Source organism: Buteo buteo, chromosome 2 (assembly GCF_964188355.1).
Source record: "Buteo buteo chromosome 2, bButBut1.hap1.1, whole genome shotgun sequence".
Taxonomy (NCBI): Eukaryota; Metazoa; Chordata; class Aves; order Accipitriformes; family Accipitridae; genus Buteo; species Buteo buteo.
This window is the reverse complement of record NC_134172.1, coordinates 21845501-21866658: the sequence shown is the minus strand read 5'-3', so window position 1 is coordinate 21866658 and position 21158 is coordinate 21845501. Positions and strand designations below refer to the sequence as shown.

Genomic DNA, 21158 nt, shown 5'->3' with positions numbered 1-21158 from the left:
ACTGTTCATTAGCTTTTTTTCTTTTCTTTTTTTTTTCTCTTAACCTTAGTATTTTGGTTGAGAAAGAAAACATGTTTTACAACAGTTTTAGCAGTGCTTCTGGGATCAAGGCTTTTTCTCAGAGCTTTCAAACTGTTTGTCACCATCCCTACATCACTGCTTCTAAAAAATGTAAATACATAAATAAACACAGGACATCTGGATTTTATTTTGGGGGTTTTAATTTCAAATAAGGAAATAAAAATGCTATTTTGACTAGGACTGAGCTATGCTAAAGGGGCATGTTGTGTTCTTGAACATTGTCCTTTCTGGCAAGCCCTCCTCCTGACAAATAGTTACCCCACTGAAAATGCAGACGCCTGATCATGACCCAGTGGTGACTTTCCTAGCAATGACAGGGGATTTCAGAGCAGGCAGTGTGTTAGTGGGTGCTAGGTTGAGAAAAATGAGGTTACTTGTACACCAAATTGAAGTTTAGAACAGTTTCAAAACATCTAAACAGGAGTTATTATTGTATAGGCAGCCAGCCTACCTGAAACATTTTCAATACATAAGGGGAAAAATCTCTGGTGTTGATCCCCTAGAATATTCCAGGTTTCAAGTTAGTCAGGACAAAAAAGGTTTGGTACATGGGGGAAAACTAATCCAGTAACACTAGAACCAGAGCAACCTTCAGAACTTCAGTATTCAAGAGGATTTAAAAGTTGGGTAGATGACCTCCTTCACCTGATGTTGTAAGAGGCATATACATTTGTGAGAAGGTAGCAGTACCTGTTTCCAGCAATTTGAGAGTCTGTTACAGCTGATTTCAACACAGTTTTCCATGGCTGGATGTTTCAGGCTACCACCTCCAGTCAGACACCATGCCATACTAGAAGTGGTTTGACATCAAAGGTGCTCAGCATCCACAACTCCACTGAAATCATTAGATCTTCAAGAGGTTGCACACTTGCATTTATGTATCCCAGAAGAAGTGATTATAATTCTAAGTCTTGAACTGGGTGGGGATAGTGCTAATATAGGGAAGAAACTGAGCTTACTAATGAGAAGAACCAGAATATCAAGAGTTGGTGGATGTCTGTGGGGACACACTTCTGGATTGAATGATGTTCATAAAGTGCTAATAGGTCATCCTGCAAAAATTATGCCTCTTTAAGATGCTTCAGTCAGGCACTTGCAAAATGTGAAATGCTCAGTCATGTTGAACAATGCTGGCCAAAGGTTTTGGTAATACAAAACATTCACAAATTCATGTTTCAAAAGAGATGTTGCCTCATGGGCCTACTTCCCAGCCTATTTGCCATTGCACAGATCATTATCCTCTTTCTGGCAACAGAATAATATTCCTGTGGTGACTGCAGCAACTGCTTACATGGAACAATAAATAGCAGATAAATATTTAATATGAGTTTAACTTTTTAAATGTTGTTTAATAGCTGAATACAGAGGAAGCAGCATGCTGTGACTAATCAGCTCTCTGCAGACCAACAGCAAGTACTGCTATTCACTGTAATGCAAGATGTATGGCTTCTAGATCACTTTGTGAGATTTAAAGATGCTCATTTCTTGGATATATGGTGCATCTTGCAGTAGAAGAATACTAGAATTCTGTCTTTTTCTGACTTTTCTAACATCTGAGTTTTTGAAGAGAGGTAAGATGAGCCCACTCTGTGACTAACAGTTTTATGGTGTAGCTGTATGCTATATATCATCAGTAAATACCTTCTACTTTTTCCTAGCATCTAGGCATCCCACTGGCTCAATGTGCACAGCCATTTCATTCCAGTCCCTATGTGCATGCAAACCACTTTGCTATTTGCCACTGCCTTGATTAAGTGATTTTCTTAGTGATTTATGTCACATTTATTCATGGAACAGTAACAAATTATAATATGCATATAGATTGTTCTGTAAATTAAAATATGTAAGTTCATTGTCCACAGTTTTGAAGAGTGTGAAATAAGCCCAGTGCGGTTGCTATGCACTCAAAATGTAACACATTTCTGACATTAAGTTCAGATATGAAAAGTCCTAATTTTAAAATCAGAAATAAGATTCCTTTTGTGATACTGAGAAAATATCTGATAGCAAAATAGAGTTCAGGTTTGTCATTTTGCTTATCAAGCAGTGATTTTCTGACTCTGCAGAGCTCCACGCAGTCTTACTCTCCCCTCTGCTGTTTTATCTTCCTCTGACAGGTCACTGAAGAGGGTAACATCTAATTTCAGACAATAAGGTTGGGAAGAGGTAGCAAGAGGGGGAAGAGGCAAGTGGGGCCAAAGCCTGTGGCTGAGGCTACAAGACAATCTCTGCATGCAACATCACCTTTTCCCCTCTGCTATGCTCCTCCTCCTCTCTGGCAGTTAGCCTAAACAAAAGGGATGCAACATGGGGTCTGGGACCATGTCTCTGCCTGGGAGAGTGCAGCCTTATCTGGAGAGACTAGGCAGCTGGGGAAAAGGGAGGAGATGATCAGAGTAAGGCTGCAAAGTGCTGATTTACTGAATTGGAGGCGGAAGGAAACCTGAGGAAACACCTAAAACGAGGATTTCCCTGTATAGGTCTGTAGCTGGTGGGATGGAGCTGTCAGGGCTCTGGGTGGTGGAGCCTCTAATAAAAGCCTCCATTCAGGATATGGGAAGTATAACTTAGGTTGGGTGGGGAGAGACTTGCTTTGGAGTCCAAGAACATTGGAGGGAATAGTCAGCCTGGGTTATTATACTCTGTAGGGGGAAGGGAGGGGGTGCCCAGGGCAGGGCACACAGTGAGGAGTGGGATGTACATGTAGGGAGAGGGAAAAAAACCACAAGAAAACAAGAGGGAAGATTCAGTTTGCAAATATTTGAGTACCAGTGTATTACAGACCTAAAAGAAATTGTATCAGCTGGTGTTTGTGAAATCACTCATATTTAAAGCTTAAGCTGAAAAACAATCTATTGACGACCCCGTGTTTTCTGTGGAGAAGCTGTATTAATGACACCAAAAGTTTTCTCCCACAGCTTATAGTCTCCTTACTTCAGCAAAACTGATGGGAGTAATCAATAAGCTGTTGCTTTTTACCTTCTTACTGCATTTATGTGAGACAAGGAGGCTGAATGTGCTGTCTTTTTTTACTTTTCTCCTCCAGAAGTAGGTAAAAAGTGATATATGCTTCATCCTTTTTTACAAACAGATGATACTAGACAGATGCTTAGAAATAGCTTAGTTAAATCATGTGAAGGGAAACATACACTATGTGGAAAATGTGCAGCTTTTGGCATAACCAGGCAGAAGTGGAGATTAATTTGGGGCACAAGAAGTTGTGAGTTTTTGGTTTACCATTAATAGAAAAGAGGGAAAATGGCCACTAGGAGTTATGCAATAGAGTTCAGTTAAATAACAGGCCTTTGAAAGGCCCTGGTTCATGGAAGTGTCAGTGGTTTTGGGGGCTCATTTAGAGCCAAACAGTGTGCCCAAATGCACCAAACTATGAGAAACTTCCACATGACTGACATGAAACCAGAAAACTCAGATATGATGCATGGACTGCAGAAGAAGATTTAGTCTTCGAAGGAAGTGGGCATTTGCTGTCAACACTGATTAGTGTTTAACAAACTCTTCCTCCCAAGATTTAAGGTTGGAATGTGATAAAGGACTTGAGCACCTACAAACTCAGTGTTTCCATGACAAATTTGTAGCTTTCTAATTCCTAAGTGGAATTAAAGCCTTGTGTTAGTTGCTTACTGTTAATACTTCAATTGCAATCCCAAACACCCATTTGTGGATCTGGGAGTTACCTGAAAATGAAAAACAAAAAGCAGCAATGCCCATCATGTGCCTGAAATCCTGCTTCTTTCTGGGAATTAACTGCTCAGGTAAGGGCTGCAAGAAGAGATCTAATTGCTTCAGGATCCAGTGTGTGCAATGCACTTCTGAGAGTGGCAGTTGGTGTTTGCAAGAAACAAGAAAAGCTCTCAGTTTGTCTTCTAAGCCCAAATACTGGTGTCTTGTATTTGCATATTGTCCTAGTGGTTATGCACTCTCCAGAGAAGTGGGGCAGAGAGCTCAAGGTTCCCTTTACCCTGGAGGAGGTCTTCCCTTTCCTAGCAAGGGGTCCTGCTTTTGAAGTTGTTCCAGAAAATATTGAAGACTAATTGGAACAGAAGAGAGGGGGCAGGACAGACAGTTTACAAAATCCATGGGGACTGTCACTAGCCCTGATTTAAGAAGAAAAAGAGTTTACTCTGAGTTTTGAGAGACAGTTCTGTTGCAGTGAGCACATGCTTTCCAAAACTAGAAAGCTGGAGCAAGTGAGCTGCTCAGGCAGGGAAGAAAGGTGGCCAAGCCAACCCATAGTAAGGTGGGGACATGGACTCTGCCAGAGCCTTTTATTGACTGAGACTGACTGCATCCTTTGCTGCTAGGTAGCCCAGTCCTTACATTTATCTGAAGAGAAAATACCATAGACCAGGCCTGTTAACTGTAGTCGGTTTGGAAGGGATGGGTCTGTGGGACATCCTGCACAAGGATAGCCAAGCTGTGCAAGCTTAGCAGTCGCCTGTCCAGGACACCTAGGTATCCAGGAATTGGTAATTTATCCCTCTCTAACTCAGACATGGAATGATATATCTGTAGTGACTGAGCTGTTTCTCTGCATGAGTAAATGAGATTTACGTGTTGAGGAAGGCAGTCAGCATTCAGCAAGAAGACAGATTAATTTAAGATTAACTCCTCAGTGGAGTGGAACTGACAGCCCTGTGGAAGATGAGCAGTTCTAGGGACTGTTAAAGTCCCATTTAAGTTCACCAGGTTGAGACTTGCAAGAGATGTAAGTGGTTTGACAGTGTGAATATATGCGGTATGGGGGCATAGTTTGTGCCCTGCTACTTCTCTGCATTGAGCTAATTAGGAACAAAACCAAAATGACTATGAATATGTTCTTGAGAAATGTAAGTATGATTTCTAGGGTCATATTCTGTCCAGGAATCAGGTAAATCTTTGCATTGTACTCTTACAACACTGAACGAAGCATAGCTGTTGTTGAATCTGTTCCCTGTTTCAAGATGTAGAGCTGGTTTCCAAACCTTACTGTGGCTGCTGTGGCTTTGGATGGGCTGTCAGCCAGTCTGTGGGTTAAAAACTTGGCAGCAAGATACTTTAACATAGAAATATAAGACTGCTGTAAAATATGTCTTTCTGTGCAACTGGCTAGTGCTTTACTGCCATTGAGTCTCAAGGACAGGGTATGGGGAATCATAGCTGACTGCTGGAACTGTGCTTCATTTGGAAAGAGAAAAAAATAGCATGTTGAGACAGCATTAATATGTGCTTGTTAGGAATAAAATCTATAGTGGGCAGAATGAGAAGAAACACGGGTGATTTTTCAAGTATATTTTACAGACATGTCCGTCTCTGTCTAACAAAATAGGCCACATTTCAACTAACTTATTTTCCCAAATCATTCTGTACATGGAGTATTCCTGTCTTTGATTAGTAAGCCAGGAGGAGGTAAACATCCAAATGTCATTGTGTCCAGAATAAAACCCACTATATTCACTCTTATTTCCAGATATTTTTCCCTCTTTTCTTTGAATTTGCCTTCTAACCAGTGATAATAAAGAACCTGAGCAACAGCTTGAGCAAGTGGCTGAAAAGCAGTATAAATGATCTGTATCATAGTGATTACCAAAGAAGAAAACAAACCTTCTTGTGAAGAAGGTCTCTTTACCATAGAGACATCCCTTCAGCTCTCTTAATGCACTGGGCAGTGTTTGTATGCATCTAAGTCACTGAGTCTACCAAAACTGAGCCTCTATGAGCTCAGCTCCATTTACAAAATAAGCCCCTCCAAAGCACTTAAGCATACTTGTGTTTTTTTAAGAAATGTACTGAACTGTCTTGTTCTGTGTGTTGCTGCCATTCTTTTTTACCCTCTGAAAAGTAAAATAACATACTCTTCATGTGATGATCAATGTGTAATGATCTTCACGCATTGCATAATGTTCTATCTTCCACTTAGAAAAGCACAGGCACAGCAGAGAGAGTTGTAAATCTGTCCTTTCGTAAGTATGGAGTGATGTCATTTGAGCTGGCTCTACCCTGCACAGCTTCCAAAACACCATGTGCTTTGCAGCGCGGCAGTACCCGTCTTTGCGTCCTCGTTAAGACAATGCACAGATGAAATGTACGTACACGGCATGCTAGCAAAGCCACCCCAGTGGGAGTGCTGCAAAGCTGTTAATGTTTTTTCTTGGGAATGTTGTGGCAGAATTGGAAGGTGTATGATAAAGAAAAAAACCACATTTATTCAATCTTTTCTCAGAACATGTCTATCCAAATAACTAAGTTCCGTGTAGGTTCTGTATATTAAAAGTGGATACCAGCAATGCAGTTCCCTCATTTTATTTAGGCACGATGGAAGTGCATGTAAACAGTGTCAAATGTAATATATATGAAAACCTATGCTTTATTTGTAAATTCTATAACCCATTTATGGGAGTTGAGTCCTTCCAGACCTGTTGGTTAGTTAAAAACTGTAAAAACATCCCTTCCTGTACTTTACTCCCCGTATCTGCACAATCCACAGTACTAGTTTGTCTGTCTCTTGGGAGAAGACAAAGGTAATATTCAACACTACATATATTGGGCAGTCCAATTAAACATTTGATAGATAATTTCATTGCTTTGACAAGTTTCAAGATTGATGCAATATATTCTCTTCTGTTTCCCCAGTATCTCTGCCAGTTTTCAAATGCATTATTTATTTTCTGCCAAACAAAGAATGTCTTTCTATCATTCATATCTCTAACTGGCTTAATTTTTTTTTTTATGTCTCTGCTTCTTGATAGCTTTAATGCAGCTGTTCTTTGACTCTAAATACACATCTACAATTCCTCCTTAATCCATGATTTATTTATTTTTTTCCCATGTCAAGTCTAGCAATGCAGATTTTGTGCCAGAGCTTAACAGTCCCTGCTCTAATTTCCTCCCATTAGTGTGCTAGAAACATGATTTTTTTCTCCAGCAGATCTCCTGATGAAGGTAAAATGAGAATTTTTCCTGAAAAGAAGCTGAAGGCATTTAGACCTATTTTAATTTCAGTGACAAATTTAATCTTTTTTTGATAAGACAGAAAATAATTTGCCCCTGCACAGTAACAGAGAGTCTGGAAGAAATAAACAATGGCATTTCAGTAATAAAATAGTATATAGCTGTTATCTAGCACTTGTCATCAGTAACACAGAATATGTTTAACAGACATAGCCAGTATCATTATCTGCATCTTACAGATAGCAAAAGTGAAGCAGCCATTGGGCTATTATGCAAAAATATCATAAAAAATAAAGTAACACAGGCTTTCACAGTACATTTTTGGTTCTTTTTATAGAATTCTTCTCTACGCCATATATATTTACTATAGTTACTTAGTTTTCTCTTGTGGTTCCTGGAAAGTTGAAAGGTTTTGACTTCTCTAGTGGCTGGTCTTAGAGGGCCATATCTACGGTACTGACTTACTGCATTGGGCCAGATTGGAGCTCTTGTTTAAAATCACTATTATATTTTCAAAAGTCGTGAAAATACCTACTTAATGCATATGGATGAAGATGGAAGGCAATAGATCTTCTTTTTTAAAGTTTTGTACTATTCTTTTGGTCAAAAGATACAGAAATGAGAGAACTGGGTAAATGTATAGAGAAATTTAAGTTCCCGGTTAATTGCCGGTTGAGGGTGATGAGATTTTGAAACAAGCTTCAAGCTCTTCTTTTAAAAAAATTATCATTGCCATTTTTTGACCCTCCCATCTCTATGGAAAAAGCCTCAAGAATAAAACACAGTAAGCTTAATTCTTTGTACCTATAAAGCCAAGAAAATCAGGTAAAAAATACCTTGAGAATTTTAAAGTATTAACATTTAATGTGTTTCTCAATCATTGCTGACCTAAACATGTAACCCTACCGCATAAGCCCAGTAAGACCATCTTTATTTTTCATGACCCTGGGTGCAACTCTGTGTTTGAACATGCCAATTTACTACTTTTACTTTTTGCAGGACATTTTAAGGAAACTCTGTCTTGACACCACAGTGTAGTGAGTTCTCGCACTAAGCCTTCCCTTTTTATTAAATGAATTGATTAATTCCACAAATGGTCTATCTATTTACTTGTAGGTGGCATAATCTTTCTAAATCCTGAATCACTGTTGGTCTAGGAAACCTTCATGTGCAGAAAATGAAAGAAGATATAAAATTTCCTTACTTAATCTGTAATGAAAATGAAGGGGGTTAAATTCTAAGTTCTGTCTGAAGTCAGTTTGTGCATTTAGCATTGAGCTGAAGGAAACCCCAAGTTATGTCTCCACAAACAGTTGTAAATTTTAACTTTCCCATCTTCAAAAAACTCTCTTTCACCAGCATACCAGAAGAAAAGTCATGCAGCTGTTTTCTTCAGCTTTTATAATGTCAGATACTGCTGCATTCCCCGCTACACATTTCTGGGCAACAGCAATTACTTGTTCATTTTTGAGTTTTCCAAATCCTGAGCTCTGTGAAACATCTAATACCACAAACCACTTCCTTTCTACTCCTGTGAGGAGGGCAGAGGGAACGGAAGATACAGCAGGAGAAATGGGTCATGTTTCAGCTGTGCCAGGGCTACGTTGCATGATCTGCGTTGTTCGAAGGTGTTCAGGTTGGTTTGAGTTCTGAGCAGTGGCACTCTGTGTAGACTGTATTTTAGCCCACTGCCACAGACTCAGTAAGAAATAAGCTATAAGCGAGTAAGCGGCTTAGGAGTTTGTTCCTATTTGCAGGCAAACTTGTTAACAAGGCGATTACAGTCTGTTGGGCACACCTGACAAGGGAGGAGAGGAAAACCGTGGTCTGTGTGTCCCTCAGTGTTTGTTGTACTCAATGAGGTGTTATGCAACCTTTCTTCTCTTATTTCCACTGTGCTGGGCTGCTCAGATTTTGGTCTGTGCCTGCAAGGTGATGTTGCATATACATGTATGTATGGGTAGCTCCATTGTGTTGATTTGTTTTCCTATCCATATCTCTTTGCTTAAGCTACCAAATCCGGCCTGGTTGCCTTTGGTGTGAATGCTGACATTGATCCCCGTGCCTGACTCAAAGTCAGCCTGACAGGGCTACCCAGGAAGCCAATTACCCTCTGCTCCAGCACCAGTGAGCGACAGGCCTGTGGAGAGCTAACCAATGTTGTCTTAGTCAGAGCAGTGTCCCTGGAATTGCTGCTCTTTGCCTCTGCATACTACAAAAAGACTAGTGCTGTCTGTGCTAATCCATTTTTCAAGCAATGGGCTTGCATCTGTCTTGGCCTCTGGCTTTTCCTCAGGCTAAAACTGAAGATAACCCTTCTACCAAAGCTGCATTTGCCACTGACTGCTGGCAAGAGCATAAATTAGCCAAGCTGACACAGTTTGGTACATCCCAGATATTTGCTGTCTTCTCCCTCAACAAGTCACACAAAAGGAGTTCCAGACGTATGCTGCAGTTCAAACTATGGATGACTAGTTCATTTTTGTATGTTTTTCTCTGCTGCCCAGAAACAGAAATTAGTCCTAATGATATGACTGCAAAATTGTCCATCTAAGTTTTTAACTCTGTTTTATCATCTACTTATCTGTGCACAGTGGTGTATGTCTTCTAGCTGAATGGATTGCTCACTTGTTCTGGTTAAGCCTCGATCTAGAGAAGAAGCTGACCCACCACGAGGCTGGAATCCTCATGTTGTTCTAGTGCACAGGTTTGCTAGATCCTTCAGGAAAAAGTAAGATGCTTTCAAATTAGAACTGTGAGGTGGACACATTGGACACAGCTCTAAAAGCTACCATCTGACTTCAGCAATTGTGCTATAATCCAGTTATTGACTAGAAAAAAAGCCTTTATAAACTTTTGTCCAATGCGTTTAAATAAGGTATGGTTGGTATTAGTATTCTCTGGAAAACATTTGAATCTGGGTTGGAAAAGCAAGAATTTGCATATAAATAGAATATTATAAAGAGATCTCCATTTATCTTAGCAAGACAATTTTTTGTTGAATTCTTTATTTTTTGCTGCTTTTTATACAAATAATTTTGTGGCTTAGCAAGGGTTTTGTGATATAGTGAGGTTTGGACAGAAAATTTATAGATTACACATGAATTAACATTATGACATTACTGCTACGGTGGTTAATCAGAAAACCCCATATGATTTAAAACATGTTAACTTCCCGCTTTTCGATGCTGTAATTTGATAATCCACAAGAAAATACAATTATTAATATTTTCAGTTGTGTGCCAGGGACATAAGAACATTACAGATACACTTCCTTTTGCTTTACATGGAAACTTAGTATGTGGGAAGTATTCATCTAGGTACACATGGGTGTCTGTGTTACTAATAATTACTGGAAGTAATACTGGGAATGTGGATATGAAACCTATATGTATGGTGTGCAAACATTAAGTGATGTTAATCGTGCTGAATATGGGTAGCTGAAAGTAAAAGGCCAAAAGGAAGAATCCCAGCCATGGTTCAATGTACCAGGAAGCACCTCTTTTCTGCTAGTCAGGTAAGATCAGGAGACTCAGGCTTCCCTTCTATAAGGCCAAATTTTGTGCTGGAAAGGAGGAGAGGAAGGGAAGAACCGGGAAGTAGTCCTTTGAGTAGGCTTAAATCTAGAACTCTACTAGGAAATTTTTAGGGATCTTCAGGTGAAAAAAAGGTTGAAGGCCAGTGTTAAAAAATGGTTATGTGTATAGCAAAGATCAAAGCTATGTGAAAAGAAGCTATACTGAAGTTATAGCAGCTGAGACAAGAAAAACTTAAGGAGAAAGAAAACTTTTTACCACTTTTCAATTGGAGAAACTGTTTCAGTTGTGCATTGTATACTGAGTTTAGATAGGCACTAATAGCATGGGCTTGAATTTTTTCATGCATTCCATGAGGTCCAGCTCTCTGACCTGATCCACCTGTAAGCTCTGGGAAATAACACATCAGTAACAGTGTATCTGTGGAGTTTTAAATCAATTCAGAACTACACAATTCTTGCTTTTCTGTTTTTTTCTTAATAGGGATGCTGAGTAGTACTCAAATTGAATTTGCCATGGCTGGGTATCTAAGCCTATTAGAGCTGCTTCCTTTGTAAGGAAAGGCTAAACCAGAATCAATTCCATCTTCATTTTCTGTGGTTTCCTTTCAAAGCAATTTTTTCTCCCTCTCTAAGAAAGTGGAGGGTTGTGATAAAGGATTATACTCTGCATTGTTAGTGTAAACATAATTGTGTTTTTACTGTTCCAAAATTAATACAAAAGGTCTGCACCTGGGGGATGCAGATGTGCATGAGACATGTGAGAGCCTAGTAGGTGTGAAATGTTATATGCCTTCCACTTCTGTTACCATAAGTGTTCCCTAGACTCTTGTCACTTTTTAAAATTCAGTTGTGAAAGCAACTCAAATCCATCTGGACTATGCATATAAAAAAATTTAAGCACATCAAATGATAACACATCTTTCTTTTCCTTTTTAAATCTCCTTCTTACTATAATGGTTTCAAAATCTTGATAAGGGTTAGGTTTTTGATGATGACTGATATCACTGCTTACTGACCAAAACTCTCCCTTCTCTTATTACCCAGTATCTTCAAGACTGCAAGCCTTCTTTGAGGCATGAGTTGTCTCTTTTCTGTTGTTCTGTGTGTATCCAGTTAACAATAAACTTAGGCCCTAGTCCCTGAGTGGAACTGACAGGAAGAGTAGCAAAACAAATCCATAATATGTTATAAAGCTATAATCAGATTGCTCTATAAATTCAATGTGCATGTTAAGTTCTTGTGCTTATGTAGCTGGAGAGTATGAGTGAAGGTGGAATTAGACAATATTTCCTCAGTGTTGATGTATGCTAATCAAAGTTACAGTATTGTTACCAGTGAACTCAGACTCCTGGCTTTACCAATACCATTTTAATTTACCAGTATGATTACATAAATAATTGCAAAATGAAAGCAAGTCAGACAATTTTAAAAATAAAAACAAAACTGCAGCAGTTATACTTGTGACAAAGATAAAGTTCTAGAAGTGTGGTAATACGCTCTCTGGGACCACTTGTAGTGGTGAAAAATAATTATTAAATAGAAAGAGGTTGTGAAGGGAAAAGTCTGAAATCATATTGTTGATAAAATGCATGTGTAAGGAAATTACCAGTTATGTTGTTTCTCTGACATAATTCTTATTATTACTGATACTAATTCTGTATTGGACATGAGTCTTAGTAGCTATTTATTGTATAATTGCAAGAAAAATATGCATCAAGATAGTGTTATTATTTTTGACATTATTTGTTCTGAGCATACAATTCAACAGCAGTAGTTTCAGTACTGTGATCATAATCTGCCATCATTCAGTATCTTATTATCATTAACCTCTGACTCCCTTTGCAGGAGACACAAATTCTCATCCCCTGTTTGGTGAAAATACAATCATCCTAAGCATCATTCCCCCACATAATTTTAAAATTCTCTTAGCAGTCTCTGCCAAGCTTTAAAAAGAAAATGTCAGGGTGTGGTCTTTTGTTGTTTTTAAAATCATGATCCAAATTGACACAGCTGTTTGTGTACTAATTGTCACTGTGGGATACTTTTTATAAATCATGTTATTTATAAGTCTGTTAAGAAATTTATCCTATTATTATCATGGACATATTGAAAGCCAAGCATATCTGTTATTTCTTTCCTAAATTAAGGTCAGAAAGATGGAATTGGTCCTAGTCCCATGAATCAGGTACAGCAGTAAAAGAAGTCTCCATAGTGTTGAGCTGTTCGTAGACAGAGATAATTTAAACTGGAAGTATGATTGATTTTGCTGTGATATTGGGCATTCAGTATATAAGCGCTCTACTTGGAGAGTCTTTTAAAGGGCTGTTTACGTTTTGAATAGTCTGCCACTTAACAGGTCCAGTATTCATATCCTCCACCAATATTTGCTGGTTTCTCATCTTTACTAATAAAATGGTCATAGTAGAAATAAAGATTCATGAGGCGGGCTAGAGAAAGTTGCTTCAGTTAAAGGAGTATGATGGCATTTTCAGTTCCTTGATGAATAAATCTGTGTATTTTATACCTGATTTTGCTGGCATTTGGGGTGTGGAAGATTTATAAAGATGATACTATATCTCACAAGCAATGTGTTGAATAGAGGTTTCAGTGTGTGAATATTTCTTGGCTTTCAAAAAAAAGTCTTGTTGATTATGGTGTATTTGTGAAATTAGTCAAATTGCAGAGTTGGCCTAAATATGTGCAATCATGAAAAGTAATTAACTCATGTTTTTCAGAAATGCAATTCTGAAATTCTGATGTGCTGAAACATTCCACGAATCAATGTTTGACCTCATGGAAAAGGCAAAAAAAACCCTCTAAAAACAGTTGAATGAGTAGTAGATGTTTTACCTATTTGCCTTTTTTTGTTTCAAAATAGGGTTTCTTTCTCCCTTAGTTACATTGCTGTCCATAAAATTCTGAACGTTTCTCTTTTGTTGTAAGGTGAGAGCTAGTTCTCCATTCTAAATAAAGCTTTATGCAGACCAGACTTCCCTACTAAATCAGAGCTGTCTTACTTGTCAAGCTTTGCTGTTTAATTTTGGTTTTATTTACTTAGAATTTTTCCTTTTTTGTTTGAGGGCAGGCTTGGCAAAGCAGAGAACCCATGCCCCTGCCATAGTCAGGCGGCTTCTTCCCTTTCAGCAAATCTTTCTTGTATAGCCCAATTTGTACTTCCAATCTATAAGAGCTGCTTGTGTAATTCACAATATTGAAGTAGACAAACTTCTCTATGTATTCAGTTGTTGTCCACTTTCAGCATTGATTTATGTTAATGACATAAGCGTTACACAGTTCTCTGTGTTTTGTAGTACAGGATACACATCTTCCTGCCCAAAACCTCAGACTCGCAGACCCACCTCAGAAGTCAGGTCTTGAGGTACATTAAGATACAGGTTTTGGTCATGTGTCCTCCGTCAGGTTAGCTTAATGCAGCTTAAAAGCTTGTTTAGTACTTGTTAAAATACAAGCTGAAGTAGTCAAAAAGCTATTATCTGGGAACATGGTGGTTTAGGCAACAGATGCCAAAATCTTTAAAAGTCTTTTTCCTGTGAGCATGTAAACCTGCACAGAAGGAAATCTGAAGCACCTGTCTGTCTGCAGTTTTCACCCATTGCCCTTCCTCAGTCTCCTCTCTAAATATTCTGCGTAGGTCTTTCCAGCTTCTGTGAATTATGCCCCTATTCCCTTAACGCCTTTGGTGGTAATTCTGATCAATCACATCAACTACAAAGAGCCAAACCGGCCAACTGCAACAAGAGTTTCTGAACTTGCCAACAGTCGGTCATTAACTCCAAATAATCTCAGAGCAGTGAAAGCTTTTATAGATTTGTTTCCCTTACCCCCACCTGTTATGGGTTTGTGTGGCGCATTTTTTTTCTTGGTAGCAGGGGAGGGGCCGCAGGGCCGGCTCCTGTGAGAAGCTGCTGGAAGCTTCCCCGGCTCCAAGTCGGACCCGCCACTGGCCCAGGCCGAGCCCATCAGCCACGGTGGTAGCTCCTCTGGGAGAACAGATTTAGGAAGGGGAACTGGTAGTGAGTAGGGGCACTGGAATGTGAGAGGAACCCCTCTGCACTGACCCCTCAGGTCAGTGAGGGAGGAGGGGTGCCTGAGGAGGTGGATGCCCCTGCAGCCCGTGGTGAGACGGCAGGCTGTCCTCCCCCAGCCCGTGGAGGTGAACGGTAGAGCAGAGTCTCCCCAAGATGGCCGTGACTCCAGAGAAAGCCCACACTGGAGCAGTTTGTGACTGAAGATCGGCCCGCAGATAGGACCCACACCAGGGAAGTTCGGGAAGAACGGAAGCCTGCAGAAAGGACCCACGCCAGTGAATTTTGTGAGGAACTGCAGCCTGCGAAAAGGACTCACATTGGAGAAGTTCATGAAGGACTGTCTCCTGTGGGAGGGACCCCACAGTGGAGCAGGGGAAGGGTGAGGAGTCCTCCCCCTGAGGAGGAAGGAGCGGCAGAGACAAGGTGTGATGAACTGACCGTAACCCCCATTCCCTGTCCCGCTGCGCTGCCGGGGGGACGAGGTAGAGAGAACCGGGAGTGGAGTTGAGCTGGGAAGGAGGGAGAGGTAGGGAGAAGGTGTTCTAAGGTTTGGGGTTACTTCCCAATATCCTTGTTTTGATTTGATTGGTAGTAAATTAAATTGATTTAGTTTCTTCCCCAAGTTAGGCCTGTCTTTTGTCCGTCACCATAAGTGGTGAGTGATCCCTCCCTGTCCTTATCTTGACCCACGAGCCTGCCTTTATATTTTCTCCCCATCCCACTGTGGCCAGGGCGGCGCGGAGTGAGCGAGCGGCTACATGGTGCTTTGTTATGGGCTGGGCTGAAACCACGACACCACCCCACTGCCTTTCTAGCTTTATTCAACACAGAGTTGAAATCTTAAATTTTAACTTAACCCAAGGGGGAAAGGAGCTGCAGACATAATGATTTTCATTGCTAATTTTATGAAAACTTCAAGGACAAGAGCTGAAGGATCAGACCAAAACACCAGCTTAATTACGTATTCATTAGAAAGACCTGTACTCTATTTTTACTACTTCCAAAATACTACGGTACAATATCAGCTCTACAGACCTTCACACCGAGGTATTTGCATGCCAGTGACAGGACTATATATAACACTCTTGTGGTTTGCACATAAAAATATCAGTCGAGAACTGTAGTTGCAATTTTAACACATTTGAGGGCTTATTGTAGTTCTGAGTCTCCGTTCATAGAAGTTGAACAAGTTACTACTCATCTATGTTTGCCAATATTGTGATTTTATTATTAATCAGATATTACAGCATTTGGCTGCTTTCCAATTGATTTGAATGACACGTTCTCCTTCAGTGTTAATTAGGTGTGAGCGCCAAGATCTGAAAGATCTTGTGTAATACTTTGGTACATTTCCTCTAAAATGCCTTTTATGTATTTATTAGCTACACAGAGATTTCAACCAGAAACATGAAATAGTTCTAACTTGTAAAGTATTGCAATTTTAGGTCTCTGAATGCTTTTTCTTCATGAGCTGCCTGCGTTTAGAACTTGAAAATTAATTTATCTATCCATTATCTGAGAATTTATATATTTAAATTATATTTACATAAAAGGAAAATACTCTGTTCAGCTCATTTAAAAAAAAAAAAAAATCTGGTTTGTCACTTTCTCAGCATTAGAGATCTGTCAGAATAAACCAGAGACATCACACTAGATCAGAGCTGATCTGGCCAAGTCTATCATCTCTCTCTCTCCATCCGCAGTAGCTTAAGGAAAAGGTCTAATGAAGAAGGAAGCCTACAGCAAATTTCTCTCTTTATTCCTTGAAAACACATCCAGATTTTATCTCACATTGTAGCTTCAGTATCCCCACTCTGCCAGTCCAGGACAGTCAACTAGTCTAGTGATAACACTGGTAGAAGCTCTCATGGATAATGGTGAAAAAAACCCCTAAGACTAGTTTTAAACTGAAAACATTATCAGTTCATCCATTTAATTCTTGCTACTATAAAATTTAGAAGGATATAATGCATTCTGAATACAGTTAGATGATTATACAGCTTCCTTATGTCAGTATAGCTTGTACTTGTAAAACAATATTTATCAGTTTAATGGCAGTAAACATGTTTTCTGTGTTTCAAGAGAAAAATCACATAATTGAAACAGTTCAAACAGGATAAAAGTTGTGCACTGATGACATCAAAGGCTTCTCTAATGGGGAAAGGCCCATGCCAAATTTTGCAGATGCCATGATGCAATTGCACTATAAAAGAAAATTATGGAGAAAAATGTGTAGAATTTCCAAGCCAGTGGAAATACCCCAAAGTGTTTATCTCCTTCTTCTCTCCAGCACTATATTATTATTATTTTAAAAAGTAGTTTATGTTACAACACCTTAAGGCTTAGAAACCACATTAATTTCTATTCAGGATGTGGAAGAACAAAGTATAATAGCTTTCCTCTACAGATGAGGCTCAACTTAAAGTGAATAGGATTTAAGACCCTCCCCTAACTTTCATATTTTCTATCTGGTAATTCAGATGATTGCCTCAACATGTTGATTGTTGGCCACAAAAAGACTAGGCTGCAGTGGGAGAGCGAAATAGCGTTAAATATGCTTATTGACTTTCCCTCTGAATGTGGGTTTTGAGCCACCAAGGGCAGGCAGGGAAGGTGCTTCAGAAGAAGGGAGTGGGGTCTTGCAGACATGTACTTGTTGCACTGTGGCCTGGGACCCCCGTTTGTAGGCATTTAACACTTCCCATGCCTCACAGAAGGTGCCAAGGTGTCTTAGTGCCGCAGGCTTGGCAGCTCTGGGAGGGCAAACGTTGCCTCCATTGATCCAGCCTCAGGCATTGCATGTAGCGGGCAGAAAGTGCCTATCTGTGATTGTATCTGGGAAGTTTGATGTGTCTGTCAGCTTTCTGATGCCCTTACCCCCATAACAGCATGGTGAGTCCCTCCAAGCTGAAGCAGGGAGGGCAGCTTTGAATAGATTTTGATAAGGACAGAGGAGGAATAAGTTAGCTCATCCGCTGAGCTGTCCCTCTGCATCTGGCAGCTGATTGTTTCATACAACAGGGAGTGCGGTGGCAATTTGTTGAAGACAAGTGTTCTAAGGCTTTTAAGAAATGCAAGGAAACACGTTTCAAAAAGCTACCAATTAAAAGAAAAGAAGTCCTGTTACTTGGTGTCTGAGGAAAGTTATGGCCTGAGATTGCTGATTTTGCATGTCTATTAAATTCTGATTTCTCTAGGTGACAAAGCACTGTCGGCTCATGTTAATTTTATTGTGGTTGAAAGTGATTGTACGGCTTAGAAAATAAGTTTAGTAGATTTTGGAGAATTTGATAGAAAAATGGAATCACATGGAGCCTAAAGTGTATTATGTCTGGAAGATTCTCCTATATCCATGACTCCTATACCTGTTCCTGCTATGATGCAGGAAAATCTTACTTCTTATTTAAACCTTTGTTAGGTGATTTTCTATTTTTCTGTCTCTTCTGTACCTAGACAACATAGGCAATGCTTAGTTCGACCTTGGAAGTGGTGCCTTCCTTTGCTCAGAAGCTTCTGCCAAACAGGAGCAATGGAAATATTTCTACAAATAATTTATTTACCAGTGTATCCTTCTCTCAGTATTTTTCTTTTACTTTACCATTTCTCCTGAGAGTTCATTTGGAACCTCACAATTCTGTTTTTTGAACAAGATCCCCTTCTTCCTGGCACATGAAAAACACGGAGCACCCCCCAGCTTCTCCTTTTAGACCCAAAGACAGTGTGAAAAGCATATTTGGTTCTTAGTGCAAAGTATGCAAAATTACTCAACCCCTTCTTGATGGTGTTAACTGAAGTACATTAATGAAAAATACTTTGATTGGCTTTTGGGCAAACTGGAAACTACTGAAGAATTTATGGTTTTGTCTTGGTGATAGTTTTACGAGCATGAAAAAGTTGTGAATGAGCATGAATAAAGTCCAAAAGGAATATGTAAAACACACCACTCAACCGCTCATCCTTCGCAGAGAATATAGTGGGTGTCTGCAGACTTCATGCATCCTTTGCGTTTATCACTTATACAATGGGGCAGCTTCATTTTTGCACTGGAACAGATGTTTATGGGAATTTCATGTCTCTCATAAGGTTTATTTGCCTTTCAGCACGGCTTCCAAGCTCTTTCCACATAAAATCAGTAGCAAAAGCTAAGTCTGTACCAGTTTCTCTGCCTCTTCTGCTTTTGTTTTGTTAGATGATTAACTGTTTTTTTTTCTTTGATTTATTTTATTTTGCAAAGTGACACCTATGGGTAGGCAAGTATCAAAGTTGCAAAAGTTACAGGGAAAACCTTTCCCAGACATAAAATAAGCAGGAAAATAAAACATTTAGGATGTTCAGAGGAGTCTACAAAACTTTGTCCAAATTCTTGAATTTTGTGGAAGTATAATATGCTATCTACTCTTCTAAACTCTTATGTTGTTGTTGTAGAAACTTTATCAGAGATGTAAATGGCTATTCTATGGAGTTGTTCAAAATCTTTATAAAAAGGTACTATTCTTAGATTTTCAATTATGATTAGTAAACCAAAGTTCCACTCACTTATTATCTTGTGGTTGGTTTGTTTTTTTGTTTTTTTGTTTTTTTTTGTCAAACAGGTGTGGTTTATGAAGTTGTTCAGAGCTTCCCTGCAGTGGAGGAAAATGTGCTAGTGGATTCACATGTAAGCAGCCACAGGTGGAGAAGGCACTCAGAGTCTCTCAAATCAGTCGACACCAACAGAGCCAGCATGGGGCAGGATTCCTCTGAGCCTGGGGGTTTTACGGACCTGCTGCTTGAAGAGGGACATGACAACACCACCCAGATTGAGGTAGAAATTCATTCCATCTATTTTTTTTTTTATTCCATTTGTTATCTTTGATTGAGGGTAAGTGAAGTAAATGTCTTCATTTTTTTAGTGTACTTGAACATTGACACGGGAAGAGAACCTCATGGTCTTTGTATTTGTGACCCTATCAGTACATGGAAGCCAGTTTTTTCTCCTGAGGCTGGAGCCTGTCCTTTCTGACTTCTGAAGATAGTCTCCCAAGCATCTCTTGTCTGCCTCTTTGCTGGAAAACAGTTATGGGAAGTCCCATGTTCTAGCAGTTCTTGCTGGAAAACAGGAAAAAGAAGTAGTAATAAAATTGAATTCTTTCTTAGAAGTTGGGGTAAACACCTCAATTTGTGAGATTTTTGCCTGGTCTTTATAGAGAGTGATATCCAGACATCAAGGGGAAAAGGCCCTAGAGAAGTGAGAAATTGGAAAAAAAATCAGGTCGGTCATTGAAACTCTTTGCCCATGCTATTTGATTGTTTATCTTCCAAGGAAAAATAACATGGATCAAATCCATCTACATGAAGTCTTGGGACATTCTCCCTCTGTTTTATGGTTTTGTTCAACCTCTGATTGCTTTTTAAAAAAAATCTTTAACTGCAAGATTGCCCTCATATGGACGTAACATAAATCCAAGCGAGCACCAGTTCTGTCTCTAAAGCTGCTTTCGGTTTCAAGTAGTGTAGGGAGAGCAGAAATTGACCATAATGTTATGTTGTGTTGTGATTGATTGGTGCAAAATATCTCCACCTATGATGATTTGTGGGAATTCTGCTATTCTACTTTATCTTAGTGTTTCTACATAAACACACTGGCTGAATTGATTTTGTCTTTATATACAGATAGCAAGTGTTCATATTATAATTATTGTATTTTTACTGGGTTTTTTTAAGTATTAGGTTTGGGGTTTTCTTATTAATAAAATCTGCATCCTATTTTTCAATAAAATATAGCTTGGAATAAGCTATGTTTAACATTTCCAGTTTTTATATTCTGTTTCCAAAGCAAGAGTGCTATTTATTTTTCAGTTCTGAGGAGTTCACTCTCAGACAAGCAAAACAGCTTTCAGATTTTGGGTTGTTATCTTACACAATAACAAAAGCAAAGCAATATAAAACCCATCTGTAGAGACAATGGTGTCTCTACAGTATGAGTCAAAATATAATAGTGCTTTCTGACAGGTGTGTTTTGTGTTTGTTGTTTTTTAAGCTTCCCAGCTTGCATAGTACTAATTATGCTTCCTCTTGCATAAACGTGGAAGTTGCTAGTTGGTAAATTATATTTTTGAATTGCATATTGATTTTATGATTTGTTTTTTGCCCCTGAAATCCCCATCTGGCCGTACTTGTAGCAATTCACTTGGGCATGACACAGATCGATCCTGCTTCTTATTTTAGCAGGTAAAGTGGAAGATGTCTTGGGTACAGGAAAGTTCATGTAGCTGATCTTTCCATGGCTTACCCATAGATCCGCATGCAGTGTCTCCATTCAGTTGAGTTCTAAGCCCTTAGGAAGCAAAAGGGGTCAGAAGTCCCCCTCTAACACTTGTATATGGCAACATTCAGGAAAAAAATGAATGCTTGCAAATGGACATATGTAGAATGGTATTTTTCCAGGGCCATTTTACCTAAAAGATTAATGGCCTTATAGTGTCTTAACATCAAAAATACATCACCCTTACTGAGTTTATTAAATCCAGGCTTTGTGTTCTGTCGCAGCTCTCTGTTTTTCT

At 39.3% G+C, this 21158-nt stretch overlaps 1 protein-coding gene across 1 annotated transcript in view; it reads left to right on the top strand.

Moving 5' to 3' along the window:
- PLXDC2 (plexin domain containing 2) overlaps positions 1-21158 on the top strand; it is a 279753-nt gene that overhangs the window by 104618 nt on the left and 153977 nt on the right. Inside the window, exon 2 of the mRNA XM_075047931.1 lies at positions 19209-19420. Within this exon, the coding sequence (XP_074904032.1) occupies positions 19209-19420 (212 nt within the window). The remainder of the gene's footprint in view (positions 1-19208; positions 19421-21158) is intronic.